The 13,382-nt window shown below is 40.5% G+C and overlaps 1 protein-coding gene across 1 annotated transcript in view; it reads left to right on the forward strand.

The window, feature by feature from the left end:
- Nucleotides 1-13,382, forward strand: part of Usp54 (ubiquitin specific peptidase 54) — an 81,895-nt gene that overhangs the window by 63,091 nt on the left and 5,422 nt on the right. Inside the window, 5 exon segments of the mRNA XM_013516768.1 lie at nt 78-245; nt 1,686-1,805; nt 2,718-2,913; nt 5,308-6,698; nt 11,393-11,511. Of these exon segments, the coding sequence (XP_013372222.1) occupies nt 78-245; nt 1,686-1,805; nt 2,718-2,913; nt 5,308-6,698; nt 11,393-11,511 (1,994 nt within the window).

Genomic DNA, 13,382 nt, shown 5'->3' on the forward strand with positions numbered 1-13,382 from the left:
CACAGTGGCCATAAATACAGCTGGTGCCTCATCTTGGTTATGGAAATGTGACTTATCTTCTCCTTTGCTTTATCCAGGTGGGGAGGTAACTTCTAAAAGTGAACTGGATGAATTGCAGGAAGAGGTAGCCAGGAGGGCCCAGGAACAGGAACTTCGAAGAAAACGGGAGAAAGAATTAGAAGCTGCTAAAGGGTTTAACCCGCATCCCAGCCGCTTCATGGACTTGGATGAACTGCAAAATCAGGGTAATTGTTGTGAGAATTAGGTTGTGGGCAATAGGGCACGGAGAAAAAAGGTAGGAAGAGGGCATGAATGAAGCTATTAATTCAGCCATTTTAAAGATGCCTAGTTAAAGTAGGAGGTAATGAGCCTATTGATTGGAAATAGGCATTGATTTTGGCTATGCCTATTAAAACCCTGTAGATGAGAGATAGAATATGATTCAGGAAAAATGTTTCTCACGAACATCTAGGGAAAGTGGAAATAAAACTGATTTCATTCACAAACAGTCAACAAGGACAAGGAAGCATACTGACTGTGAAAGGGTTTCTACTTGCTTGGAAGAGAACATACCCTGAAATATCTCACCTGTAGCTTCAGGGAAGGGATCTGCCAGATAAGAGCCAAGAACACAATACCTAGTTTACCTTCCTACCCTCTAAAGCAATGCTGGTGATCAAACCCAGGGTCTAGTATTGGGCCAGCGCTCTACCACTGAGCTACCCCACCCCCCAGTTTACTTTTGATGTCATGATAATTTATTCCACAGTCTCAAGAGATTTGCATGGATCACCCCTTCCTCCCTAGAACTTTGTACCAAAAACGGTCTTCAAAATACGAATTCAAGAAGGCTGAGGTATTTACCTTTTTAAGGTTGTGAAACATATTATTCAGAATCCCCAAACATAATGAATTCTGCTAAAGTAGTGAAAGGAGCCAGTGCTGTTTGAGTGGCTGCTTTCTCTTGACCATTTCTTTCTTTTTATCAACCTTTGAGAGCTGCCTGGGCTAAGTAGTCCTATTTTAGGACAGCTTTTCTCTATTTCTACTGTCTTTCAATTTAAAGCAATTGTCATGTTTTTTCCAAAGCATTGAATTTGTTTCAAAATTAGTTTTAAATTTCAAATTTCTTTTTTTTTTTTTGAGACAGCGTCTCAATATGTAGTTCAGGCAGGCCTTGACTTCACTTTGTAGCCCAGGCTGACCTAGAACTTGCAACCATCTTCCTGCCTCAGCCTCCTGAGTGCTGGGATTACAGGCATGTACCACCATGGCTGGCTAAAATTTCAAACTTCTTAGCTATCTCTATATCTGTATAGTCTTTCTCTTCCCTTTTCAACCTCAAACTATGTCACTTTGATGTCACAGGTTATCTCTCAAAAAGGGATCTTGCCATCTTTTTCCTTGCCCCCCGCGCCCCGCCTTGTAAGCAGAGAAGAAATTCCATTATGTTTTATTGTCAGTTCTCCATATGATTTGGTTCAGCATCTGGAACAGTAAGGAAGGGAGTGCTAAGATTTGGGACAATAAGAATTTAAATCTAAATTGGACATGGTGCTGTACACCTGTAATTCCTGCACTATGGGAGGCTGAGGCAAGAGGATTACAAGTTTGTTTCCCAACTCAGTGAGACCCAACAAAATCATTTTCATTGTAATCAAAATGAAAAGTGCTGGCCATTTCAGGGAGGAGTGACGGCTTTGAGAGGTCCCTCCAAGAGGCAAATTCAGTGTTTGAAGAGTCCCTGCATCTGGAACAAAAGGGAGACTGTGCTGCAGCTTTGGCTCTCTGTAACGAAGCTATCTGTAAGTAACTCTAACCGCTATGGCTATGGCAGTTTTTACTAACTTCACAGTAGATATTAGTGTTGTCCCTCAGATGACTATAAAAAGTTTTATGTCTCTACAGTCTCATGTTCCCAAACTGAGGCCCTTTCGCTATCTTTGTCCTTTAGATTTCAGAATGTGCCTGGCCTTGTCACTTGGCCTTGTGGATATTTACTGGAATAACCTCAGCAGGAATCCACAGATGAATTCTCCAGCCATGCCTGCCTTCTTATCCTAAGATAAAGTCAGACTTCAGATATGAGCTTAGTTTACTCTTTCTTTAGTCACTGACTAGCGAGTGGGAGTTTATGGTAGGAAAACTGAATAAATTGGCTGTGACTTCCCAGGCCTGTGACTTTCCACCACAATATTCGATTCTTTTTGTTTCTTCCCTGCCTTCCTGGTATGCAGCACCATAATATTACAGCAAGGGACTAAGGCCTAGAATTTGTATCTGACTCTTAAGTGTGACCCACAAGAAGCTGTGCTGTGTAAGGACAGATGCAGGTTTGGATCTTATTTTCTGCTGTTAGCCATCAGGAAGCGGGAGTTGGTAGCAGAGTGTGGAGACCAGAGCTGAACAGGTCAGTTGGGAAGGATGATAAGAGTGGCAACCTCTAAGCACTAGTTTATCTTCCTGGTTTGTTTTAATTTTTATTTATTTTTTAATTTAAATTAACTTGTTTGGCCTCCATGGCTTCCATGAATGTTCCTTATAGCCAGAGCTAGCCCCGTGCCCTGGACAGCATATGCATGGTCCATGGCTTGCATTCCTGCTGCATATTTTGAGTTTGATTGCATATCTTTGCTTGTTTTGGTTCAATTTTGTTCTTTTTATTTTTGTTTTATATTTTGTGTTCTGTTCCTGCTATATTTTCTTTTGCATTTTAGCTAAACTAAGACTTGCCCTGCATGGTGCCAGCTCTAGCACGCACAGCAGAGCCCTAGTCGATAAGAAGTTGCAAATCAGTATTCGAAAAGCACGGAGCCTGCAGGATCGCATGCAGCAGCAGCAATCATCGCAGCAGCCGTCGCAGCCCTCAGCCTGCCTCCCATCACAAGGGGGGCCCCTCCCTCAGCCAACAAGGTAGTGCTTGGGAACCCTGTTAGTGTATGGACGCCAGGGGAGGAAGTGACCATGGGTTCTCCATGGGTAGCAAGTGCTCTCATTGCCTTCGTGAGTACAGGGAAGACAGGAGTATGCTGAAAAGGTTTTCTTTTCTCATGTCAGACATACAATGAAAAAGCTTAGTGCACTGGTGGTCTTTTCCTTAATAGTTGCTGGAAAGATGCCAAAAAGTATAATAGCATAACAAATGGCTCAGTTGTCCAAATTTCCTTGGGTGAATTTATCTCGGTACCTATATAACAGTGTGATTATTATAATGGTACATATTATGTTCTTAGACGTGGCAATATTGGCTACATTTTGTGTTGCAGTAGCAACCATGTGCTTTATTTTGGGATTTCAGTGCTTCCTTCTTTTCCTCATGGAAATATTGAAGACAGTCTTCCTGGCTCTAATTGCGCCATAGAGAAGAGACAAAAAGATTTTCTTTGCTTCTTTAAGGTCAGGACTTGGAAAAAATTAGGCCATTGGTATAGTTTTCCTACATGTTAGCCCTTAAAATATGGCTTTTACTTAGAATAAATGAATCTATAAGTAAAAATTAGTTTTGGCTATTAAGGTTGAGTAGTTTTCAAAATATAAAAAATGTAAGTATAAAACCAGGTACCTTTTTTTTTTTTTTTCAGTGACAGAGATTGAATCCAGAGCCATGCATGTGCTAGGCTAGCAGGCTACTGTTGGGCTGTATCTATGTCTTGCAGCTGAAATTTTTTGCACTAGGACTGTGCCTGAGTGAAGCACTTTATATATAGATTTTTTAAAAGGACTAATATTCACCATATTTTATAAACAACAGAACTTGGCCTCAGAGAAGATAAGTAAGGAACCTGAGATTTCTTACCTAAAAAGTGGTAGAAGTGTACAATTCAAGCCCAGGTCTGCTTGATACCAAAGGGCATGTCTTTGGTCATTATGTAATACAGCCTTTTAGGATTAAATTTCCCATATAACTATATTATATTCTTCATAATGTTATCTTGTTTACTAGATAAGAAAGCCCACAAAGTTTTTTTTTGTTTTTTTTTTTTGTTTTTTTTTCCAGTACTGGGAATTGAACTCACGACCTTGAGCTTGCCAGGCAGGCACTGTGCCGCTGAGCTAAATCCCCAGCCCAAGCCCACAAAGTTTATAGCATACAGGTTGACTATTTCTTATCTAAAATAACTTGGGACTAGAAGTGTTTCAGATTTCAGATTTTTTTGAATATTTGCAGACTTTACTCTTTTGTTGTTGTTTGAGACAGGGTCTTGTTATGTAGTTCAGGCTGGCCTTGAACTCAGTAGGTAGCCTAGTCTGGCCTTGAACCTCCTGAGATCCTTCTGCCTCAGCCTCACACATGCTGGGATTACAGGCATGGGTGACCACACCCTGCTGTTTAGACTTTACTCTGATTGAGCATAATTAATCCAAAAAAATCTGACCTCTGAAAAACTCCAAAATCCAAAATTATTTCATCATCATTTCTGCATTCAAAAAGTTTTAGATTTGGAATTTTTAAAATTGTATTTTTTTTTAATTAGTGAACAAAATTTCACAAATTTTAGAAGGGAAATCCTAATTTTCAGATTGGGTATGCCCAGGTTGGATAACCCTAATTTGAAAATCCAAAATTCAAAAGGATGAAGTTTTAACTGCTTCTAACAATGTAGTTTTTTTTTTTTTTTTTTATTAGAAATATAAAACAATTAATGAGAAACAAACTAAATGCAATTGACCCCTATTCCTACTCTTAGGTCTGAAGAGCATCCTAATGTATTAATGTAAGGAAACATCTCAGTATTACAGTGAAACCTGGATTATGACAACATTTGAAGTAGTTGATTTCTGTGTAATCCTATGAATGAACATCATGTTGTGTTCTGTAATTATAGCCTCCTGGTTCCTTTCACTGGGCTTCCTCACAGGCCCTAGGTAGGACTTCCCTCCTTGTATAGCATTCTGGATTTTTGTTATTTGGTATGAATGATTTTCAGGCTTTGCTTATCGTCCATGTCATTTGCATGTGGGACTAGCAGTTTTTATTTTTAATTTGCAAGTAGAATGTGATTGCAGTGAGAGACTTCACAGGTAGTGAAGAATATTTCCAGAGACTCCACACAGTATCATTGTTTGCACCTTTGGAGAGGGCATTTCATAAAAGACTGGTATTACCTGTTTATCTGGATATGAATGAACCATGTGTCTTTTTTTCTTTTACTTTTAAACTATCAACTCTACTTGTGATTATCTTTCCAGTTATTTTCATCATTCCTCCTCTGGATGGGTAGAGACGGGGATGGAATGAACAGTTGTTTTGGGACGTGTTCTTGTCAATCAAGGCAGCTTTTGACTGGCTCTCTCCCTTTCTTTCAGTGAACAGCCTATCCCGCTCCAAGTACTATTAAGCCAGGACACCCAGCTGGAGCCCTGCGTGGATACAGAGTTTGGGGCCAGTTCTTCTTACTTCCACTCACCTGCTCCCTGCCATGAGTCACACTCATCACTGTTTCCAGAGTCACCTGCCCCATCTGCCCCACAGCACAATTCCCCCAGTAGATCTTTCTCGAAGTTTCTGACTTCAGTTGAGGTGGACAGCATTGACTCCTCTGAATTTCACAGGCAGAGTTTACCTAAAACACCAGGGAAGACTGAGAATTCTCAGTATGATTGTCTGCCATTCGATGCCCTAGAGGGTAAGCTCCAAGGCCACAGGGATGACAACAGCTGCAGCAGGTTCCCTCCACAAGAAGGGAGGGGCATTGCTCCAGAACAGTTCCAAGGAAAAAGGGATCCTGCTGACGCATCCCTTATGATGGCTTGGTCACATCCAACAGGAAGAGCTGTTTCTGAGAGAGGAGATCCACACTGTCTTGGCTCTAGTTCTTCAAGTTCATCAGCTCAGCCCAGCTTTCCCCCGTATAGGGTTTGCCACCCCATAATGCCTGCTGCTTCTTCATCTGTGCTTCACTCTCCTGATCTTGCGGAGAAAACTAACCAATGCCTCCAAGCCCAAAGCCTTCAAAATTCATTGACTTCAAAAGTGGACAGAGGCAGTGAGGAACTCTACAGGCCAGAATTTCCCAGCACAAAAGGACTTGTTTACTCCCTGGCAGAACAGTTACAGAGGATGCAGAGTGTCTCCATGAGGGATGCTACTAGTTCCCAGGATAGGAGCTTGCCAAACAGTATAGGGAAGAACTGTTCCCCTTCTGACTCTAAGCCTTCTTTCCCACAGGGTCAAGGAAAAGGCCACTGTCCTTGGGCAAAACAGCAACCATGCCTGGATGGCAGGGACAGGCTGTCTTCCTGGCAAGAGCCCGCTGACCATGCTCCTCTTGCCATGGACTCTGGGTTGCCGAATGGTTTAACTTCCAGGGGAGGAGAGTCCAGGTTGGCAGAACCAGGTGTATATCAAGGAAAGCGGTCTCAGTTAAGAGATGCTAGGCCTAAGGAGCTAGGTGGCAGTATCAACTTGGGGACTTCCTTGCCTTTGGATTCCTGGGTGAATGTCACGAGGCTCTGTGATTCTCAACTTAAACATGGGGTGTCTGGGCCAGGAGTGAAGTCCTCTCCCCATGATTCCCACACCTGCGTCACCTATCCAGAGAGAAATCATATCCTTTTGCATCCATATTGGAACCAAGATACAGAGCAGGAGACCTCCGAATTAGAGTCCCTCTACCAGGCCAGTCTTCAGGCTTCTCAAGCTGTCTGTCCTGGATGGGGGCAGAGAGATGTGGCGTGGCATCCACTTAGCCAGACAGGTAAGCATGCAACCAGGGTTGGGCAGAGTGAGGGACATATAGAACGTAAAAGCAGGAGGAGAAGATAAAAGGAGGGGTGGTATGCTGTTTGATAGCATCCCCAGCTTGGTAAGGGCGAGCGGAACTTCTGACTTTACTCACATAGGTTACAGAACAAGAGTTAGACATTGTATGGGTTAAAGTGGAGAATGGGGGCAGAATTAACACTCACAGGTCCATTCCTTTTTCCTTAAGAAAGAGACCACTAAGTATTTGCCCATGGTTCCCCCAGTGTGCAGTACTAAGGAATTGTTTGTAAGTCTCTGAGGGTGACTAGCATGAGATGGGGGAGACTAAGAGGAAAAGTCATCCTTCGGTGATTTAGATGCTGAACTAGTCTCAAGGCTTAGCCTACAGGTCTCTCTTGCATCAGAGATGTTCATACTGAGCCAGGTCTCCAGTGTGACATTCCTAGATCATACTGAACCAGCCATGTAAAGATCTTCCCTGATCCCTTCAGGAAATGCCATTTTAGTCTTCATAGAATTTTCAAGATAGTATGCCTATAGGGTAGCCATTACTCATTTCCTTGAGATAGTGGGAGAGGGAGGCTGAAACCTACACCCCGAATGCACATCACAGATTTAGTTCTGGAACTTGAATATACGAAGAGGGTTTGTCACTTACATTGATGTACCTAACTCCCTGATTCTGACATTACCTCTCAGGGTAAATTTGGACAAGACACTTACATACCAGGGTCAAGTTTTTCTCTTTAAAATGAGAGAATTGGTCCAATGTTGTTTTTTTTTTTTTTTCAATCATTTGAACTCTAAAACGATATGTATGATTCTGTAAAATTGAACTCAGAGAACTTTAGCTTGGGTGTGACAGTTTTTATAACAGTACAGGTCCCTTGCATGTTGACAATTTATGTTTAATTATAGTCAAACAAGTGTTTAGAGTGAACACTATATCCTCTGGAGCTTTGTGGGGCAACCACAGCTATAAAAAACATTATGATCTTTTCAAAAATACTACAGTATTATATTTTTCTTAATATTATGATATTGAGACATGTTTCTGCAGATCTGCATCCTAGGTTAAATTTTGTAATAACATTTACTCAGTGCACTGTAGGTACATGGGACAGAGCAATATGTGAAAATTATAGAGAGAGAAAACTCTGGAGCCTGCCTTGGTGAGCTTTCTGTTTAATATAAGGGAGAAAGAATTCACAAATATTAAATGTTATAAGAAATATAATAAGCATATAAAATAATACATTGGAAATCCAAACTAATAATTGATGGTTAAACAGTATATTTATTTATTTATTTTTAACAGTATATTTAAAGACAAGCTGGGCATGGGGGTGCACACCTGTAATGCCAGCACTTGGGAGGCTGAGGCAGGAGGATTGCTATGAGTTCGAGGCCAGCCTGCACTACATGGCGAGACCTTCTCTCAAAAATGAGATTAAGTAAATAAATAAATACAGACAAAAATCCCTTATAATGTCCAAAATAACATTTTTCATTATAGGTAGTTTTTTGTTGTTAAGACAGGGTTTCACTATGTAGTTCAGGCTGGGTTTGAACTCATTATATAGCCCCAACTGACCTCAAACTCATGGTGATCCTCCCGCCTCAGCCTACTGAGTGCTGGTGGTGTTGTTTTATTTTGAGGTACTGGAAATTGAACCTAATACCTTGCACTGAGCTACGTTCTATCCCAGGCTTTTTTTGAGACAGTATCAATAAGACTCTAAGTTGCCCAAACTGGGCTTGAACTTGCGATCCTCGTGCCTCAGCTTCACATAGTACTAGGATTATAAGTATGTGCCATCATACCCAGCTGAACTCAGGGCTTTTGCACTGAGGTACATCCCCAGCCTCATTCATTCATTCATTCATTCATTCATTCATTCATTCATTCATTCTGTGGTACTAGGGATTGAACCCTTATTTTTAAACTTTGAAACAGTATTGCTATGTCCATGGGACTGTCTTTGAAGTTGTGATCATTCTGCTTTAGCCTCTGGAGTAGCTGAGATTATAGGTGTGTGCTACCTGTGCCTAGCTTCAATTGATTTTTTAAAAATTGTTAATCCACCTATTTTTTTTTTCCTGTGTTATTGATCAAACCCAGGGCCTTGCTCTGTAAGCACTCTACTACTGAACTACACCCACAACCCATCACAGTCAGATTTGTTTTTATTTGTTTGTTTGTTTTACTAGCTTACTTACTTACTTATTGTATAAGATTGAACCTAGGGCTTCACCTATGCTAGGCAAATGCTCTACCACTGATGGGATAATAACATACATGCTGTTTTTAGTAGACTGTTTACTTGTCTATTTCTCTTTTACTTATAGTAGCCCTTACCTTTTAACTTCTACTTCCCTAGGTAACAGTATAGTATGCATACAGTATACCTAGATAGTACACATACATCTATATTTTTCTATCCATATATTCCTGTGTAGATCTGCACATGGAGTGTTTTTGCTCAGGGATCGTAGGACAATATTTTCTTTTAATTCAACAGTATCTGATGTATATCATCCAAGTAATATAGTTTGACTCTTCATTTATTTAGTGGATGGGCAATATTTGATGTTGAGTACACCCTAATGTTGACATTCTTCTCTACACAGATATTACTTTATTTTTAGTTTTTCCTTACTGTAAATAATGCCAGAAGAAAACATTCTTATAGAAATGTTGTTACAAACTGGCATTTTTTTCTTATTCCCAGGAGTAGAATTGTTGAGCAAGAGAGTATATTTTCTTCCATTTTAATAGAAATTCCTAGCCGGAGATTTAGCTCAGTGGCACAGAGCCTGCCTGGCAAGTGTGAGGTCCTGAGTTCGATTCCTGGCACCTCCCAAATTAAAAAATAATAATAAATGCAAATGCTGTCTCAGTTTATCAATACAACAACCATTGTTGATTTCCTATCCTCTTACTTTGAAATTCTGTATCGTTTTTATAGTTTTTGTGTTGTTTTATTTTTGTTATTTTGTATTTGTTCTTTTCTCTTTAGAGTAAAAAAAAAAAAAGCCAGAAATTCTCTGTTGCTTTTTAGGAATATGATAGCATTTCTTTCAATAATATTCAAAGATATTTTTTCACTTTTTAAAAAAATAAATATTCTGCTAGGCATGGTGGTAGATGTCTATAATCCCAACACTCTAGGAGGCTGAGGCAGCAGAATTGCAAGTCTGAACCCAGCATGGGCAACTTAGTGAGATCCTGTTTTAAAAAAAAGGGAGGGGGTGCTGTGGATGTAGCTCAGTGCAAAAGTCCTGGGTGCAATCCCTATTAATCATAAATAAATAAATAAATAAATAAATAAATAAGAGAGAAAAGAAAAAGGTTTTTTGGCTCCACAGAAATTCTGATTCAGATTTGTAGGGAAGGAAGATATAATTTTAATTAATTAATTAACATAAAGGTGCTTTGGATTGAACTCAGGGCCTTGTGCGTGCCAGGCAAACACTTTACCATTGTGCTACACCCCCCAGCTCTAGGCAGCTGTATTTTTAAAAGTTCCTAGATAAATCAGAGGTGGTATGACAGCCACTGTATTTAAAAACCAGAAAATATTAAAAGTAACTGATTTTTAATATTTGTATCAGCAATATCATACATCAGATACTAGTTTCAATAAATCAAGATACAAATTAGCCGTAGACGTAAGTATCAAATATAGGTCAAGGGCGTTAACATTTTCAGAGTGAAAGGCTTAATTAGTTGGATTGAGAACAACTCCTTGGGAGTCCCATAATCCAGTTTAGAGCAGCAGTAGTGGTTGTTTAGAATTTAAGTGCTAGAGAGAAGCTGGGGCTGTGGGGGATAAAAGAACTTTCACAAGCCTAAAGATATTTCTGAAGAGCTCCTGCTCAGTGATAGGAGGGCCCAGGTAAGACGATAAAGACAACTGTGCTAAAATTGAGAGGCTTGAACTTTAATCCTACTTTAGCTACTAACTACCTATCAGACTCTCGAACTCATTTTCCTGTTATATGAGGAAGCCTGATAGGTGATTACTAAGATCTTTTCAATTCTGAGCTAGATTGGAGATAATAGTTTCCTTTGTCACCACAGATACGCTGGAAAGTCACTATGTCAGATAATTTCATCACAATAGTATTGCAAATCTTAGACCCAACTTTGACAGAAACTGATTATGTTTACAAAAAAGAAATGAGATTAGACGAGGACATTCAGCTGCCTATTCACAGGGCTGCTCTTCTACAAAGTTCTTCAAGGGCTGTGACTGTCACCCTTCTGATCCACAGCAGTCTGTTCACATTCTGGAAATTACACCTTTCTGAGTTCCAAGAGAATATTGCCATTAGATTCAGGGATACGTATTTGTTACTCACGGAAACAAGAGCTCCTGAGTTTGTGCTTCCAGTCTCGGAGTTTAGGCCCAGGAGAGTAATGACTTCTTTTTTTTTCAAAGAAAGTAATTTTTATTGATACATTTTAGGTATACATAATCACATTCATCATAGGGAATTTGTACTGTTCATGCTGTGACTTCATTCCTTTTTTCCCCCTATTCCTCTATCCTCCCTCCAACCCCTCCCCCTCCTTAGTTACAAAAGCTTTATTTCTATTTTTTTCATTTTATTTTATTTTATTTTTTTAACTTTTCCCTTCCTTTCTTAAGCTTCAATTTATATTTATATTTTCCTCCTCAGGCTTGGCAGATTGCACAGGGAGGAGACTGCACTCAGCCCCTAGTCTTGATCTCTCAAAGACCCCAACAACAGAAATGGAGCACATTCTCCATGAAGTCAGCACAGTGCCTGTGTCACAGGTAGCAGCCTCAAGTGCAAAGGTACTAGACCTGTGGTGTGTCAGGGAAGGAAGTGTGCCCAAAAAATATATGGTAGGGTTGGTGGTAAGGCAGAGGCATGGTAATGGGGGACTATCAGAAGAGAACAAGGACTGAAATAGGGCTTCTTCTGAGGTAAAGGAGACTGCCACATGGCTACTACCTTTTAAATATATCTGGTTCATGTGTTTACTAGAGAGTCTTACCTTATTTTATTCCATATCCCTCAGGACAGGTCTGTGGGAAAACCAAAGGTCTAATGTGCCTATGTGTGTCTGTGTGTTTGAAGGCTGCAGTGTGCCGAGGCCTCAGCAGGGAATATGGGGAGGATGAACAGTACAGTGCAGAGAACTTTCGCCGCATCTCATGCAGTCTCAGTGGCACCATTGTCTCAGAGGGGGAGGAGGCGCCAATGTCTTCCCACAGTTTTGTAAGTAGCATTAGAGTCCCTCTATTCAGAGCATCCTCTCTGCTAGGTGAAAATATAGTGCAGGTGAAGGAGTATGGAGAAGCTAAAAATTGCAACTAAGGAAAAGCCATGTAAATTCACCAAAATTAAGACATGCGATCATTATTTTATTTACATACACTCTATTAGACCCTGGAGAAATGTCCCTTTCCTAGAGCAATTCTGAAAGAATATAATATAGGGTTCCCTAGGGTGAGAAAAGTTATGGGAACCTTGAGAGAAATCTGAGACGCAAAGCTCTTGATAGAGTTAGAACCCATGATATTCATCAAAGGAAGAAGGAAAGAAATAGAGTGGGGCATGATGATGCATACCTATAATCCCAACACTGAGAGGCTGAGGCAGGAAGATCACATCACAAGTTCAAACCCAGCCTGGGCAATTTAGATCCTGTCTCAAAATAAAATTGAAGGGATGTATCTCGGTGTGAAGGTCCTAGATTTAATCCCCAGTATGTTTTAAAAAAACAAAATGTCCTAGTGGTGCATACCTAATCCCAGCATTTAGGAGGTGGGGCCAGGAAGATCACCATGAGTTTGCAGGTTATCTGTCCTTTGAGAATTTTACACATTTGCCCAAGATAAGTTGAGTTTTCATTACAATAGAGGGCAGGATGCAAAGTACCCGTGCACTGAAGCTTGTCTACTAAGATAGTTCAATAAAAATATAAAAACAGGTGGTTTTTTTCTTTTGGTAACAGGAATTGAACTCAGGCCCTTGCACTTGTCAGGCAGATGCTTGTGCTACTGAGCTATATCCCCGGCCCTTTTTGAGACAGTCTCACTATGCAGTTCAGGCTAACCTCGAGCTCACTTTGTAGTCCAGGCTGGTCTCGAACTCACAACTATCCTCCTCCTTCAGTCTCCTGAGTGCTGGGATTACAGGTGTGCACCCCTATGCCCAGCTAAAAGACAGGTTTTATTTATTTTTTATTGTACCTAGGAACTCATGCATACTTGGCAAGTGCTCTATCACTGAACTACAGCCCCTTTTAAAAAGGTGTTTTTTATTGTTGTTGTTTGTTGTTTTTTTTGTTTTATTTTGTTTTGTTTTTGTCTTTTGAGACAAGGTCTTGCTATGGAGTTCAGGCTGGCCTTGAGCTCACTTTGTAGCCCATGCTGGCCTCGAACTTGCAATTTTCCTCCTGCCTCAGCCTCTCAAGTGCTGGGATTACAGGTGTGCATCACCTTGCCTGGCTTAAAAAGGTTTTAAATACAGTACATGGTACAAAAATTAAAAAGTGGGCATGGTGGCACACACCTATAGTCCCAGCACTCTGGGTGGTTAAGGCAGGAAGATCACCAAGTTTAAGACCTGCCTGGGCAATTCAGTGAGACTCCGTCTCAAAGTAAAAATACTAAAAAGACTTGAAGATGTAGCTTAG

Source organism: Chinchilla lanigera, unplaced genomic scaffold (genome assembly GCF_000276665.1).
Source record: "Chinchilla lanigera isolate Chin_1 unplaced genomic scaffold, ChiLan1.0 scaffold00036, whole genome shotgun sequence".
In the NCBI taxonomy this organism is placed as follows: domain Eukaryota; kingdom Metazoa; phylum Chordata; class Mammalia; order Rodentia; family Chinchillidae; genus Chinchilla; species Chinchilla lanigera.